A 15132-nucleotide genomic window follows, 5' to 3' on the forward strand; every position below is an offset into this window, starting at 1 on the left:
GTGTTTTGCTTAAAACCCCCCAGTCAGACAACAATGTGAAAAACTCAGCCCTCATTAGGAAAAAATAAGTTCTGTTAGGAAAGAAGGAGAGAAAAGCTGAAAAACATGCCCCTGAATAGTGTGATAGTCAAAATGCCCACAGGAACATCAGACTGGTTAGCTGCTGATGTCCCACAACTTGAGAGCTCCTTTTATTTTATTTTATTTTTTTTTTTTTTTTTTTTTTAATCAGTGCTTGGCTTTTATAACATCAAACCCTTCCATGTCAATGAGAACTGAAGTCCACGAGAGTCAAGAGCACGCTGACCTGTGCTGGATCGGCTCACTTATGGCTGGCTTTCTTGACACGAAACGTGTTCTCCTCCTGCCTTCAGAGTGCAAACTCACTGGGGGCTGGGACCGCTATTTTAGCCCAGCTCGCACTGTAAAGCACAGCCGGGGTGCTGCCGGAGCCGGAGGAACTCAGCTGGAGACATCAGCGTGTGGCAGATGAGACGGGAAGGCAAAATTAAGGGTACTTAACCACCTCCCAGCTGGGAGAGGAGCTGAGCAGGTGATAGCTGCGCTCGGCGTCTCTGCCCCGCGCTCCCGCAGCCCCCGCCGCCCGGGAACAGCCAAAAGTGAGGCTGCCTGTCTGCAGGACGGCGTGTGTGTGTGTGTGTGTGTGTGTGTGTGTGTCGTGTCCCCCCCCCTCACCCCCACGCGTGGGGACACCCAGCCGCAGGACCGTACCCCTGCAGCACGCCAGGCCGGGCGGTGGGGGCAGAGGGGCCACCCCCCCGCGGCGTGGCGGTAGGCACAGGAGGTGCATATTGAACTTAAACGCAAAAAAGGACGGAAAGGGGGTAGGGGTGTGTGGGGGGGGCGATATGCGTTTGCCTTCCTGGCTCCCTCTCAGCTTCTGCTTATTTCCCTGGGTGGCCGCGGTAGGGATTCAACCCAGGGGTGGGGGCTTCTTATTTTTGTAGTTATTCTCCCCGGCCTTCCAGAGGAAGGAGGCGGGGGGCGGGAGGGGGAATGTCTTGCGCAGCCCCGGCGCCGTCCCGCGGGCAGCGGCGGGGGGTTACGCGAAGCGGGGGGGGGGGGGGGGGGGTGGGGGGGGCGGGTGTCCCGGGTGGCGGCGGCTGCGGCGGGCGGGCACTAAGACCGCGCCGCCCCCGGGCGCTGCGCGGCGGCCGCAGAAGAGGAGGAGACCGGCGGGCCCGGGCGGAGAGGCGCGGAGGGGAGCGGAGCTATGCTAAACCCGGGGTACCGCTGAGGCGGGGCGGGCCAGGCCAGAGGCGGGGGCTCTCCGGCGGCGGGCGCGCAGGGGCCCGGCTCCCGAGGCGGCGGCAGGCAGCATTTCGGCGCGGGGAGCGGCTCCGCAGCCACCGGGCCAATGAACATGTCAGTGTTGACTTTGCAGGAATACGAATTCGAGAAGCAGTTCAACGAGCATGCGGCCATCCAGTGGATGCAGGAGAACTGGTGAGTGACGCCCCCCCCCCCCCCCCCCCATCCATCCCTCCCTCCCCTCCCGCCTGGCTCCGGCGGGGAGGCGCTGAGCCCATCCGGGTGCGCGGCTCTGCGCCGCCGTGCGCGGGCACACGGGCGCTGCCGCCGGCGCTACCTGCGCGCCCGGGCGGGGGCCGCCCCGCCGGGTTACGCAAGGCCGGGGCATCCCGGTGCGGGCCCCGGGCGAGCCCCGCCGCCGCCTCCCGCCGTGCCCCGTCCCCCCCGTGGGGGGGGGGGGGGGGGCGCGGAGCCGCACACGTGTCCCGGCTCTGCCCTCGGCCTCCCCTCCCTCCCGCCCCCCGCGCAGCACTCCCGTTAACACAAGTTGCGCCCGTGACCGCGCTCCCCGCGGAGCCCCGTTTCCACCCCTCCCACACCCCCCACCCCCCCCACCCCCCCCAGCTCCTAATGAAACTTCATTTGCAGCCGTGCGGCTATTAACTTTCCCGGCGTGTTGCGTGCTGCCGGGGAGCCCCGGCGAGCCGAGCCGCGGCGGGACCCGCCGTGCTGGGGAGGGGGCGGGGGGGGGGGGCGCAGCGCAGAGACCCGGCGGGGCTTCCCGGGCCGTGGCGAGCCGGAGCCCCACGGACACGCACGCAGCCTTGCCCGCCGAAGGGGAGCGCTGTGCCGGGAGCCTGCTCGCTGCCCCGAACCGCCCCGGGGGCATCCCCGGTGCCGGGAGGGCGCCGAGCAGCCCCCGGGGCCTGGGCCGGGGTGGCGGGAGCGCCCCAGCTGCCCTTGCCCCCTCCCGCGGGGTCTGCCCGTGGGGCCGGGAGCCCCCTCTCCATCACACCCATCACACCTTCCTCCCGGTCCTTGCCCTGGCTTCGGCCGCCAGCACAAACCTTGTGTTCACGCCTTGCCCGTGCTCGCTTGCACCTCGCTGCTGCGCCGGCCCTCCCTGGCCGGTGCCCAGCCTTGTCCTTTCTGTTGCTCCCACGGTCTCTCTCCCCAGTTTTCCCCCGTCTTTCCCACGGCCTGCATGCCCTCCTGCGGTGGTGCTGCCCATCTTCCTGGGCTCCCTTATCCCCATATCTCCCGAGCAAGGACCTGCTCCCCGCCACCCTCATGTGACAATAGCAGGATAGGACTGTCTCTGGGTCCAAGCTTTGGTGCTTACATTTGCAAGGCAGAATGGTCCCAGATCCTAGGTGGATCTCAGCCAGACACTTGCTAGAATCATCCAGTGACTCATCTGGGGACTTTTAAGGGCAGTATAGTTAAAATGACCACTTAAGTGTGTGTATGCCTCCCTCCATTCTCCTGCAGGTGAGCTCATTAGCTCTCGAGGGGTGCCTTGTGTCACTCATGTTTCAGGAGAAAGGAGACCACATAGACATTCTTGGGCTGGGACTGTTGGATGCTTCCCATTTTGTCCACGTTCAAGAAGAAAATTGGCATCAGAGTAGAACAAGCTGGTAAAAGAGGGTGGAGGGGCATGATATCTGAGTGTATATAATAGCCAAACAACTCAGGAGAGATGCAATTTAGATTAAAGAACATGACTAGGAACCAGGACTCCTGCGTTGTCTTCTTGGCTTTCCTGCGCTTCATGATATGACCTTGGGAACATTACATAACCTCCCCTAGGCCTCAGTTTCCCCAGCAGGGAAAGACTAGGGGGGTAGGGGCTCATAACACTGAAGTGCCTTCATGAGGTGCTTTGATGACTTAGGTAATGTTTGCCAAGTGCCTCAGAGATGTCAGGTACTATATAAATGCGAAGCACTGTTACTAAAATCTCCCCGGCAGTCTCATGTGCTGCAGAAGTCTCTGGCTGGAACTCCTGTGATGCCAGGTTCCCGTTTCCCAGGTTCAGAGGAGGAGACTGTCAGTTTTATGCTGCTGCGGTACCACTGAAGAGACACAATGATCCATGCACACATGCTTTTCGGTCTAGTTTCACCTTCTCTAAGGGAACTGATGAATTAATACATTTGATTCACATGAAGGTAAAGGAGGAGAGTGATCTGCTTGTGGCCTGGGAACATTTCTGGAAATGAAACAGAGCTGTGCCCGGTGAGGTCTCTGTCGTGACAGGCTTTCCCTGAAAATGCTGCTGAAGACTACTCCAAGTTCCAGGTTATATTGTGTGTTTTTATCTTCAGGAAATGCACTCACTTAATGAAACACATCCTGTTCCAGCACTTGAGTTTTGCAGGGGAGCTTAACTAGTAAAATACAGCAGCTAAGGGCCACAGAAGAAAGCTTTTCTACTTCACATCGGGATGACGCCATAGGTTTGCTTGCGCAGACATCAGTGGCAGTACGTGGCTTCCTGGCTTTGTAGGCGTAGCTTTAATGTATATGTTGTTAATGTAACAGCACCTAAGATGAGATTGTTAAGTAGTAGTTTGTAGGGATAAACATGGTGGTTCATTCTCTGGGCAGGAAGATGGACTAAGTAGACTTGCTTCAGGAAAGACTGCGGCAGGATTTTATCCTATAATCGCCATTTAAATTAGGATGTAACACTATTACAATGCCTAACATGAAGGTAAACAAATTTTATAGGTGTGGCATTTGTTATTTTAATTCCATCTCAGAAATATGTCTTGGTACTTTACAAGGCCAAAAAAAAAAAAAAGGCCTGTCAGGTGTGAAGGGATGTTAAGGGAGATGAAGTGGCTCTAAGGAGTTGACCCTGTCTTTTGGATTTGGAGAAGCGTCTTTGGAGTCTAAGTCGCATATGAAGACGTAGCCCAGTTTGAGGTAGGACATGAATCCCTTTATATACCCTCTGGGTTCTGAGCTGGTTAAAGCACTGACAAGCCCTTTTAATTATAACTGCATAAGCCTAAAGCTGGAAAAGCTTGAATGCAAAGCCTAGGGGTAGCAGCATGCCCCTGGGTACTGGTATGGTTGGTTTGGATGGATCATGGTGCAAGGAATAAGTGGCTGGTTCTGTTCAGCCAGGTCTTGCCCCTCCATCCTCCGAGCCTGCTCCAAGCTCTGTCGTTCCCTGACGCAAGTGCATGTTCTCTTCACTCACCGATCGCTGACACCCAGGGTTTTCTTCAGCACAGCCTCATTCTAGGGTTTCTTTCCTCGCTGCCATTTGCCCCTGGAAATCATCCCTCTGAGGCTGGCACGAGTGGAGCCCGTCTGGTGGCGAATTGGTCTAATGGCAGTGCAGGGAGGTCCTCCTTGTTTCATTCCAGATGTTCCCACTTCACTTTAGGGAGGCCCCCATCCTGCGATGTGCATCGCACTGGGACCTCTTTAGAGCCTGGGCCTAGATTGGTAGCTCTGTAAAGAGGCTACTGTTTTGAAACAGAGGTAAAATGCACAGTCTGTTCCCGGATACTTAGAAGCTGACAGGTTTCGTGCCTCCCTGAATGCTTGGCCTTATGTGTGCGCACGCCCTTACGGCACATCCCCCAGACTGCCCGGCTCTCCTGCAGCCTGGAAGAGGTCTGCAGAGGCAGACCTGCAACCTGCCGGGCTCTGAGGGCAAGAGCCACCAATTAGTTGTCTACCCCAAACAAGCCATGACAGGTTTTGGGGAGGTTGAAGAACTAACAGGTCCATTTACTCTTATGAAACTCCTTACGCTTTATGTTGTGGGAAAGCTGTTGGTGAGGTACATTTACATATAGTGCCATCAGGTAGGCAGCTTTTGGTATAAGATACAGTACTGCTTTGATCTTCTTGTGCTCGGGCTGCGAGAGGTTTGATTTCAGTAAGATCAGGATTAAGTCAGATGTTTATTAAAATAATTGCTTCAAATGAATTCTCAAATCAAACTCTCCCAAGCACCTCCTCCCAGACTTCTTCAGAGGGGGAAGAGGGATGAAGTAAATAATCTGCAGAGGGTTTTTCTTTTTCCCTTAAACTGCTGCATGAGAATTAATGCAGCTGTAGTCCTTTATTTCTTGTGAATAAATACATTACTATTTTGGCAGAAAATCTGCAGTTCAGTCAGACATACAGCAGGAAGGGTTGCAGTGCTGGGATCCCCCTTCCCAGCTGCAGCCAGTGAGGTAGCAAAAACCAGTTGGTGCTTAGGAAAGCAAAAGTGACAGAAACGAATGGATGGAGCGGTGACCGCCAGGGTCCTTCTCCATCGTGCTGCAGAGCACCAGGTTCGGGCATCAGCACGAAGTGACAGTTGTTCCTGTTATAATTGTCTGGCCAATAATAATTATCTTCAGATGTCTGCTGACGAGGGGCTCGCCAATGGGGAGGCAGGAGGCCTGTGCTGACTGCGCTGAGATTATCTGGGCGAGATGACGTCACGTGAGGGCTTGCCTAAAATCACAGAAACTTTTCCTCTGCTGCCCTGCCGGCTGCTGCAGAGCTCGGGCAGGCTCCCCTCGCTCCCCTCTCTTTTGCCTCTTCTGGCTTTTGCCTCTCCTGGCTTTCTCCCTGAAAAGCCAAGGTTTAACCCTCAGCAGCCGGCAGCGTGCTCACAGGTAATAGCAGGAGGCGAGTCAGAGCGGAGGAAGACGAGCAGGATGAAAGTGCAGCTGGTTGTCACCCAGAGATGCTGTGGGGCTCTGCTGCAGCAAGTGGCAGTTTTTGTTAATGAGCTTTCACTAAGGAGAGAAGTAAGGGCAGCTGGGCATTTTTTAGCTTTAGAGGGCACTGGCAACTCAAACTGGACTCTGAAATTAACATTATAAACCTCAGAGCAGTATAAATTTTTGTGGTATTTGAAAAAAAACATCCTGGTGCAGGAAGTTATTTTTAAGCTTTTGTTACCTGAAACTTTTATGTGGTGAGAGGCAGAAAGTGCAGCCAATGCTGACAGAAATTTATACTTTGGTGTGATTTTTCTTTCTGGTCAAAACTGGAGATAGATGTGGAAAAGCAGAGCGTCAACTAATTTGGATTTGAAAATGCGCTTGCCTTTTAATAATTCACACAAGTACCATCGTCCTAGGCAGGTTTGTTTCCTAAATGCAGAACAAGCTTTCCTCATCCACTTAAGCTACTCTTTCCTCATGCAGAAATCAAGAATGAGAGGCTGTGTGTGTATCTCTCCAGGCATAGGTGTGTGGCAGCCAAAACCTGATGTAAATTACTACTTTTCTTTTTTTTTTTTTTTTTTTCCCCTGAGCTCTTGCTAAATACCAGTGAAGGATGTGGAGAGGACGCTGCAGTCACCCTGTCCTCCTCTCTGTGCCGTGACGAGGACTTAAAGGGAAGATGTATGAGTTGTTCTTCACCACAGAGAGACTGTTTTACTTGAGCAGAATTTTAGTCAGCCCAAGGATCTAGCCTACCATCACATTTCATTCCCCAGAGGGGCTTTTTGCTGCTTTCTTGTGCAAACTGGCCATAAAGCTGACAGGGCTGCCAGTGGCAGAGATTAGAGGATACCCACTCCTTTGCCTTTCTTCCACCCTGAAGGCCTTTCTGAGCAAAAGGCCAATGGACTGGAGTATCATGGAGCTTTGGCTCCTTGAAAATACACGAACAGAGTCTATGGGGAATAACAGAATGTGTTCTTTCAGAGTTCAGGTATTTTCTGTCTGTGTGTATGCTCACACGGCGTACAGGGGGTAGGGGAAAGGTGGTGGCACAAAAATGTCATCCTGAAGATAAATACATTGGTGTCTTCTGGGTTCAGCCTATCGCTGAAACATAGGCATTGGGCTTTTGCTTGTCCTATCCCTGGAGTATGAACGCATCTCTCATCATGTTGCTTCGCTGTTAAGCCACTTGAGTGTGAGGGCATCTCTTCTAGTTTGTGAAACACCATGTGCTGTGGGAAAAATTAACTTCTGAAAAAGGAACATGAAGTAATTTAGGAGCTTGCCATCATTTTCAAAAGTGAATATGGACATTCAGGAGCCTTTTGGTTTGAGGTGAGATCTCGGATGCTGAATTATCTTGGCACTTCTGAAAAAGTAGCTCATGTCCTCAACTAGGCATGCATTTTGAAAGCAGAGGGGTGTTTGTGCGGGCACAGGCTGAGTAGTAAGCTGTGTCATGAACACCTGGAATCAGAGTGGGTTTTGTGGGTAGGCACAGGAGCAACAGGAAAAAGCTGATTTCCCCTGGGTTTGGGGTGCAGAGTGCCCAGCTATCTCCTTCCTCTTCTAAACGACCTGGCCCTGTTGAATTTCTGGGAAATTTTCCCCTGGAAGACGGTACTTTCACCTCTGTGGCTATTTCTGCTAGTTTGTGGATGCAAGCAGCCATGCAGTGACTAACAGACAGACGTTTGTCCTTCGCTGGTTAAATCCACATGGAGTCAGTGGGAGTAGGTGCCCTGCACGCTGGTCCAGATTTCCAGATCATCAAGATGTAGCTTCACCAGGGATGTGGTGTTAGGCCTTTTGGGGCAGCAGAAGGCAGACACCCTTTCTGTTACGTGGTAGCATCTCTAGTTGATCAGTCCTGGCAAGAGCGCAACCTGAAATCAACTTCCACAAGCTCTTCTGCACCCTGGGCGATGGCAGCCTGAGCACAAAGTGCATCTTTGGCCAAGGTCGTTGCCCCACGTTGAGAAGACAGCAGTTTGTACAATGGCATGTGAGTTTGTTGGCTGTTTTACTGTGGGGTTGCACATGCTTCTGGGCTCTTCCTAGGCACTGCAGTGGCATTCCTTTCCTTATTGCCAATTTTTAATTATACCTTGATGACGAGCCACTGCTATTTAGGTTGGTGTGTGTTTTCCTCCTGTTAGTTTTTGAGGCAGACTCTATGTATGCGTGTCCCTTGCAACACAAAAGTCTTTAGAAAATGTCTTCTTTAAAAGCAGTTAATAAAATTTACGTGGCAACAGCTTCCATATTCTCCTCCTCCCTCAGATAGATGTAGTCTGGTTGTCCGTAATCTGGTAAGAGAAGCACTGTAGACAGGCTGAAATAATTTGTTATATCCTGGTCTTGTAATGAACTCTGTTCTGTTAGATGTTGCCTTTTAATGGGGCTCAGGGTAAGCAGGAGATCTCTGTGTGTAACTCATGGCGTGATTAGGGGTCTCGATTACTCCATTCTCTGTGATGCCTAACATAACTGGCCTTTTCCCTGACCCCCCTGCTGAAAAAGCAGTGAGCATTCATGCCTAGTACATCTACTGCTCCTTAAAAGTCAAATGTGGTCATGTTCCCATTGGTTTCAGCAGAAAGGGGTCTGGCTGAGTATTTAACTCTCAAATTTATGCACTGCATTTGCCGTCAGTCTCTTCTCCACAGCCATCTAGAGGGGTACTGGGAATAAAAGGATGTTTTGTACTTTTTTCTTCCTTTATGTCATTGCGTAGTCTCTGCCTCTGGCTTAAGAGTCTATCCCAAGCTCTTTTCAGCTGACTTTGATTTGCCGACTTGTAGCGATAAATATAGAGATAAAAGAGGGGAAAATTTATAAAGGGAAGTCTGTAGTATTTGTATCTTCATGACTGTGTTCGCACTGGCCGGCTGGTACCCCTGGTGCGTTGGGCGTCCAGGGAGGGGGTCAGACTGATGGGGAATGCAGAGACCCTTCTCTGCAAAGGTGTTTTCACTACAGAGTTGGAGATGTTGGAGGGTACAGAGCTGGAGTTTTTGTTGTTTTTTTTTTTTTTTTTTTTTTTTTAATCTTGGAGGGTAAACACTTTATTAGTGTTTATAGAGCTTTCCACGGCTTTGAGAATGACTTTTGTAGTACCGGGTCCACTGGGAGTGCACAAGGCAGTATGATGTAAAACACTTTTTGGAAAGCTTGATCAAGAGAGAGTTTAGATGCTTTTTCTTTTAATGGAAACGAGCAGAGGTTAAAACATATGTTAAAATGTAAATTTGCATTGACTAAAATATAAAATAAACTTTTCACTGACTCAGACTATATCAACATGTGAGCTGTTTGTGTAAACATGTTATGCGCATACTGCTACCCAATACTTTTTTTCTTGCCAACTGTTTTGTCAGCCCACTTGAACCTTGTCCTGGGTTGGAGTAGAAGGGGTTTGCATTCCTTGTGTCTGCACAGCACCTAGCACAGTGGTGCCCCATCCCTGGCTGAAGTGTCCCAGGCTGCTGCTACTACAAGCCATGCTGTTCCTGTTCGTGTCAGGGCATTGCATCCCCTGGGGCTGGGTTTGCTGGGGGGAGGCCCATGTGGCCCAGTGGGGTGCTCTGCAGGGACACCCAGGTTAGTGTTATGCAAATTGGCCCCAGAATGGGAAACAGCAGGACTGTGATGGCACCCAGGCTAATTCAAGGAGAAAACTGTATCCCTTCACGTGCAGGGTTTGCCAATGCAGCTATTGCTTTCAGATCCAAAGTCACAATGGTACCTAATACTGCCTTTCACTGTGTGCCTTGTACTGTGTGCTCCATTGCAAGCATTCAGTTGCAAGTCTTGTTAAGTTTTGTGAGGACATCTTAGCCTTTGATTGCCGCGAGGCTTACTTACGGACTAGGAACACCGTGGAAGGACTCCAAAAACAACACGACCTCGGTTTGGCTAGAGGGGAGGGACCCTGTAGAGTACATGTGCCATGAAATAATGGAATGATGGGCAGATCTTGCATCTGCTGAGCAGTCCTTGACCTCCTGTGGGAAGAACTGGTATTTGGAGTAGGGAGGAAGAGGAGGTGATGCAAGTCAGCAGTTTACCTCATGCCAGAGGGCTTGGGGCTTTGTGGAGTACCTGTAGTGGTTTACATACTCCATGGCATGCAGGGGAATAAATCTCTGAGGATGTGGGGAGCCTGATGTCAAACAATGCAGCCATAGCCCCTTCGTATGAGTCAGGCATCAGTCAGTCAGGCGCAGTTCTTCAGAAGGTGCCCAACTCCCATGATTTCAATGGATATCAGGGACCTGTGTCATCTGTGAAACTTACTCTTTGTGCCTCAGTTCCATGGCTGTAAATGGGGAACAATTACTTTCTGGGTATATTCAAAGTTGTTTTTTTACCATGTCATAAAGGTGATCTTGAGGCGGTAAGATCCATATGAGTAACTACATTAAAACACTACAGAAAACAATGTTCTTACAGTGTTACTGTGCAGCTTTACACTTGTACTAGCACTGAAGAATACTTCATCCTTGCCAAGGATGTGGGGCAAAGTTCGTCTCCTTGATTGTGGTAACCGAGGAGTAGGAAGACCTTCTGTAATATTGGAGGGAAGGAAGTTCATTGTTGGTATCATGAGATTAAACTGCAAAAGGCCAGACCATTCTTAATTGCAAATTTATGGAAGGAACTGTCGTTCAAATAGTCCAATAAAACTTCAGACTGTTCAACATCTTCTGATGATAAATTTTACATAGAATTTTAAAAATTTGTTGGTAATTAGTTTCAGCATATGAAGCCTGCAAAATGAGTGAAAAATGAATTGGACGTCATCCATGATTATGAGCTCTTCAAATTGAATGTATTGTTTTTGATATCTGATGGCCTCAGTTACCCCTGGACATTTAACTTAAGGTCAGTCAAAAGCATTATTAAGGACAAATATCTGCCCTGTATGTCTTGAGCCATCAATAGTATGAATACACCTGGAAAGAGCAATTCCAGGGAGTGCCAATTAACATTTTAGGGGGAAGAAACAATGGGCCAAGTTCATCTCAGTAAAAACATCAGAATGATATTACTGAGGAGTCTGATCTTCTGGCTAATAAAACTGTTTGGTTTTCTTTTTATTTTCTTTTTTTCTTCTTTTTTTTTTTTAGTACCATTATGAGGGACTTAAGATGACAGTAAAATCCCCTTAGTATAAACAAAAGCAGGATGCCAAAGTTGTTGCATTGTCTCATTCAGATAGTGGGTTTATTAACAAATGTTTACAAAGTTTGGCTTTTTCCTTATCTAATTTTCCTTTTAGCTTTAATTGGGAATTTTCCCTCTAGGTTTCCTGTTGTGCATCTGCTGAATGCAGGTTCTCTGTAAACATTAAGGGAATTCTGTGGTTTCCAGCATACAAAATCTCCAGGAAGCTGAAAGTCCGCTGGTTTCTTCCTTTTAGTTCTCCGCAGAGGGGCTGACTGTCCAACTTTTTTTCTGTATCTTTGCAGGTCACAACCAAGAGAGATGTTGGTTTTTAGCAGGAAATTTTGTGGACACCTTACATTTCAATTCCTTACTTGTTTCTTCATCCCCCTTGGCTTGACAGCCAAGCAGAAAACTCGAGGCTATTTTGTACACCATGCTAACGTCTAGATCCTCTTCTCTTCATTAGCTACCCTCACTTCCGCGAAGACTTTTGCTCCGATGACACGGTGGCTCTGGGGCTGCTGGATGCTCCGGCCCGTGTTAGACCTCCAGGTCTCATCATCAGAGGGGCTTACTGGGTCCCCTCTCCCAGGTGTGGACAGGGATTCAGCCCTTGTGCGTGGGCATCTCCATGTTCATGGGCGACTGAACCACCCCCAGCAAAACTTGCTGGTGATTTCACTGCATTTCCTGGGTAAAAGCTGAAGCTGTGAGGATGTGCTAAGTGGAACTGATGATGAGAGTGCACAGCACTGATTGCAGACCCCTGATGAAACAGGTTGCTTAACAGGTAGAATTATTTTGAGATGCATAATGTTGTCTTTACATTATTTCATTAGGGCATTTCCTCATTACATTTTTTCATAAGATATTGCTGTTGGCCACTGTCTGAAACAAGATACTGACCTAACTCAACCTTTGATCTGACCCAATCACTTCTGTGTGCTCAAATACCCTTTTTTGATCACATGCCTGGTAAAGAAAATACTATTTTTGGTACCAGTCATGCCAGAACTGTCTGGAAGGGACATTCTGTCTTGCAATAGCTCTGTGAACACAGACCATCAGTGTATTTTGTTAAATCATTATTTGTTGTTTCAGAACTCTGTAAATACTGTGGAGTTAAATCCATTCTTTTTAATCTCACTTGGATTGGCAGTTCATGCTGAAAATCCCCAGCATTCTTACATACTGGGGCATTTCTGGGGGTCTGATGCTAGGCAAGATTCCCCCTATGCAAGGCACTGCTCGTAGATGCTATGAAAAACTCTGTCTTGCCCCTAACAGCTTGTGGGTTTAGTTTAAGACTAGTAGTACCCCAGGCAGACAAAACCCATTCTTATTTTTGAAAAGGTCTGAGCAGTAATTTATCTAAACTATGAGAGCGAGATCTGTGCCACCCTCTTTGTGACCCAGTGGGGAGTTTTTACATCTGTCCCAGCGGAGGGAGGACAGCTCAAGACAGCCAAACACTGTGGGTAAAAATAATGTTATAGCACTGAAAGGAATCCTGAATTAATGTGTCCTTGTTCACTGACTTCTAATATCACATCTGAAATGTATTTTTTTCATTTTTAACAATTTCCCATAAGCTTTCCAGCATTTTCCAAGAGCTACATCAGGCTCCAGTAAGCTCCTCCTGCGTCAGTGCTTACATCATGGATGAATTTCCAAATTTAGTTTGAAAGATAGCATCAACATCAGGTGTTCCTATTGCAACACTCAGAGCCAGACTGTCGCAAGGCTGTTGTACCCAGGATGCTCACGCTTGTTAGGAAATGAAAAAAAATGTTTTACCAAGTGAAAGTTTTTAAAACCTAGCTCTAGATCTTCATGAGAAGTGATCCTTGTGTATTGTTACCCCTCTATAAAGGGTAGTTACAGTGCATGCCTTTCCCAGATTCTTCCACATATGTCTTTTGATATTGCTCAGGAGGTTAGCACGTCTGGTATTTGGTGATTGCAGACAGTTTGTATTACTGTTCACTCATTCAGTCCTTTGAGCACCCTGCAGGCACTGGTGATGGGATTTGTCTGACCACACATGGATGCCTGCATCTGAGTCACCTCATCCTGAAATAGGGAGCCGAGAGGGAGAAGTTGTATCCTAAAACCACTTCCTTCTCTGCACCGAATATAGAGAGACCCTGGGGAGATAATTGGACCATTGTTATTTCCAACCGTCCTTCCTCCTTTCTCCCCCACCATGCATTTTCTTCTTTTTCCAGACATCTACTTGATTTTTCCTTTTTATCACCCTTTCCCCCTTCCTCTTTCGTTTTCTGTATATCCTTTCCCCATTCAGGAACAGTCAATCCGGCAGTGTGGGTGGCTGGGGAAGCCCTGTATGCTTGTATAAAACAGCCTGCGCAGTGGGAAACAGCTGGTGTGTTCATTGGTGCTGGGCTGGTGGAGCTGGGCAGCACAGGCCTGGCCCTGAGCTGTCTCTGGATCAACAGAAAAAGTACTGCATTGGGGTAGTCCCACTGCTACCTCCTGATGAAGTCATTTGGTCCTCGATTTCTGGAATAGGGCAATAACAAAAAAAGAAGAGTGCTTTCTTGTAGCTTTCCTCAACCCCCATCATATTCTGGTATAAAAGCGGCCTCTCTTTTAAAAGCCACTTTCCAGGCACTATCTGGAAAAATCCTAAATAAAGTCTACAGTAAAACTGTTGGCTTCAGCATAAGAGATTTAGTTCCTAAACTTGTATGTGTTAGCTAAATGTAGTGTAGCATCTGGTATGTAAAATTATTATGACAATTCACGTATTTTGAAATGGTCATTACTGTAAATGGAATAATCAGAAGAGATGCTAGAAGAATATGAAGAGAAAAGAGATTGTGTCTACATGTAGGCAAAAATGCATACCATGCTGATAATATGGGCAGTCCAGAGATTAGAGAGAAATAGTCTTTATAGGAGCTACCACAGCCTTTTACTGTGTGGTGAACAAGCAGAGCTTTTCCCCCTGCTTTCTGTAGTAGCACGCCCTTGGACTAGGATAACAAAAAAGGATCTGTTAGCATCTATCGTGTATTGGCATTAAAGCTGGGAATGCAGATTTTGACCTCAGGCTTTCCAAATGCTCTTCTTGCTTTAGCAGTCCCTGTGACTTCAGCTGTTGTGGTGTCATGGAGCATCTTCCCTAATGAAATGCTGGTGGCTTCAGGATAGGCATGCAAAGTATGGAAGACACTGAGGATGGTCCTTTGGTTTATCTCAATGAACTCTTGTGAGTATGGTGAGCAGTTTTGGATTGCATCGATTAAAATGGCATATACAATTGAGGGAGGCTTTTGACAGACCACAAGTATCTTGCCTACACTTTTATGATTATGTTCCAGCATTTTTGTCTTCATAGGCTGTGTCCCGATGACCTTAGTTACGATCCATATTTATTGCTGGCAGAGAGTTAGGCCCCTTCGCATTAAATTAGATTGTGTTGTATTTGTTTACGGGAGACATGAATTTGGCTTCAGACCACTTCAACCAATTTGCCTTGTTTAAATTTTCAAGAATGAGTCTTGACTCAGTGGAATGTCAAGTAGCTGTTGTGTTGTTAAAATAGCTGTGTATCTTGAAAGAGGGACACTTTGTGTTCACTGTATTGCCATGGAGAGTTACGGTACTTTAATATCTTTTTGCCCTTTGCTAAGGTCTAGACTGAATCCCACAGTCATATTTTTGGTGAGTCAGATGCTTTAATTACAGAAAGCTCTATAATGTAACATTTCTAACAACAGGAGGGATGCCTTGAAAGCAGTGGATCTGTGCAGCTACCAGGGCTGCTCTGAGAGCTGCCCAAAAGCCATTGCAACTGGAAGTCTTGCATGATTAGAAAGACCAATTCCACTGGCTTTCAGCTGAGGTCTCTCTTCTTAGCTACCAAGCCCTACATGTCATTAAAAGCAAGCAAGACTTTGATTCCCAGCACTTTTTAGAGCCTCCCATAGCACATACGATAAGCCAAAGCACATCAGAGATA

General features: G+C 48.4%; 1 protein-coding gene across 3 annotated transcripts in view; it reads left to right on the forward strand.

The window, feature by feature from the left end:
• The first annotated feature begins 547 nt into the window (after positions 1-547).
• Positions 548-15132, forward strand: part of ELOVL6 (ELOVL fatty acid elongase 6) — a 78223-nt gene continuing 63638 nt past the window's right edge. The window contains exons 1-2 of one of the 3 annotated variants that reach the window (XM_042796680.1): positions 548-553; positions 1406-1467. In XM_042796680.1, the coding sequence (XP_042652614.1) occupies positions 1454-1467 (14 nt within the window). In that variant the 5' untranslated portion in view covers positions 548-553; positions 1406-1453. Of the gene's footprint in view, positions 554-1163; positions 1468-15132 lie in introns of those variants that run through there. The other 2 variants (XM_042796679.1, XM_042796678.1) reach the window with 2 other exon arrangements.

This window comes from Tyto alba, unplaced genomic scaffold (genome assembly GCF_018691265.1).
Source record: "Tyto alba isolate M040663 unplaced genomic scaffold, T.alba_DEE_v4.0 Super-Scaffold_23, whole genome shotgun sequence".
Lineage (NCBI taxonomy): Eukaryota > Metazoa > Chordata > Aves > Strigiformes > Tytonidae > Tyto > Tyto alba.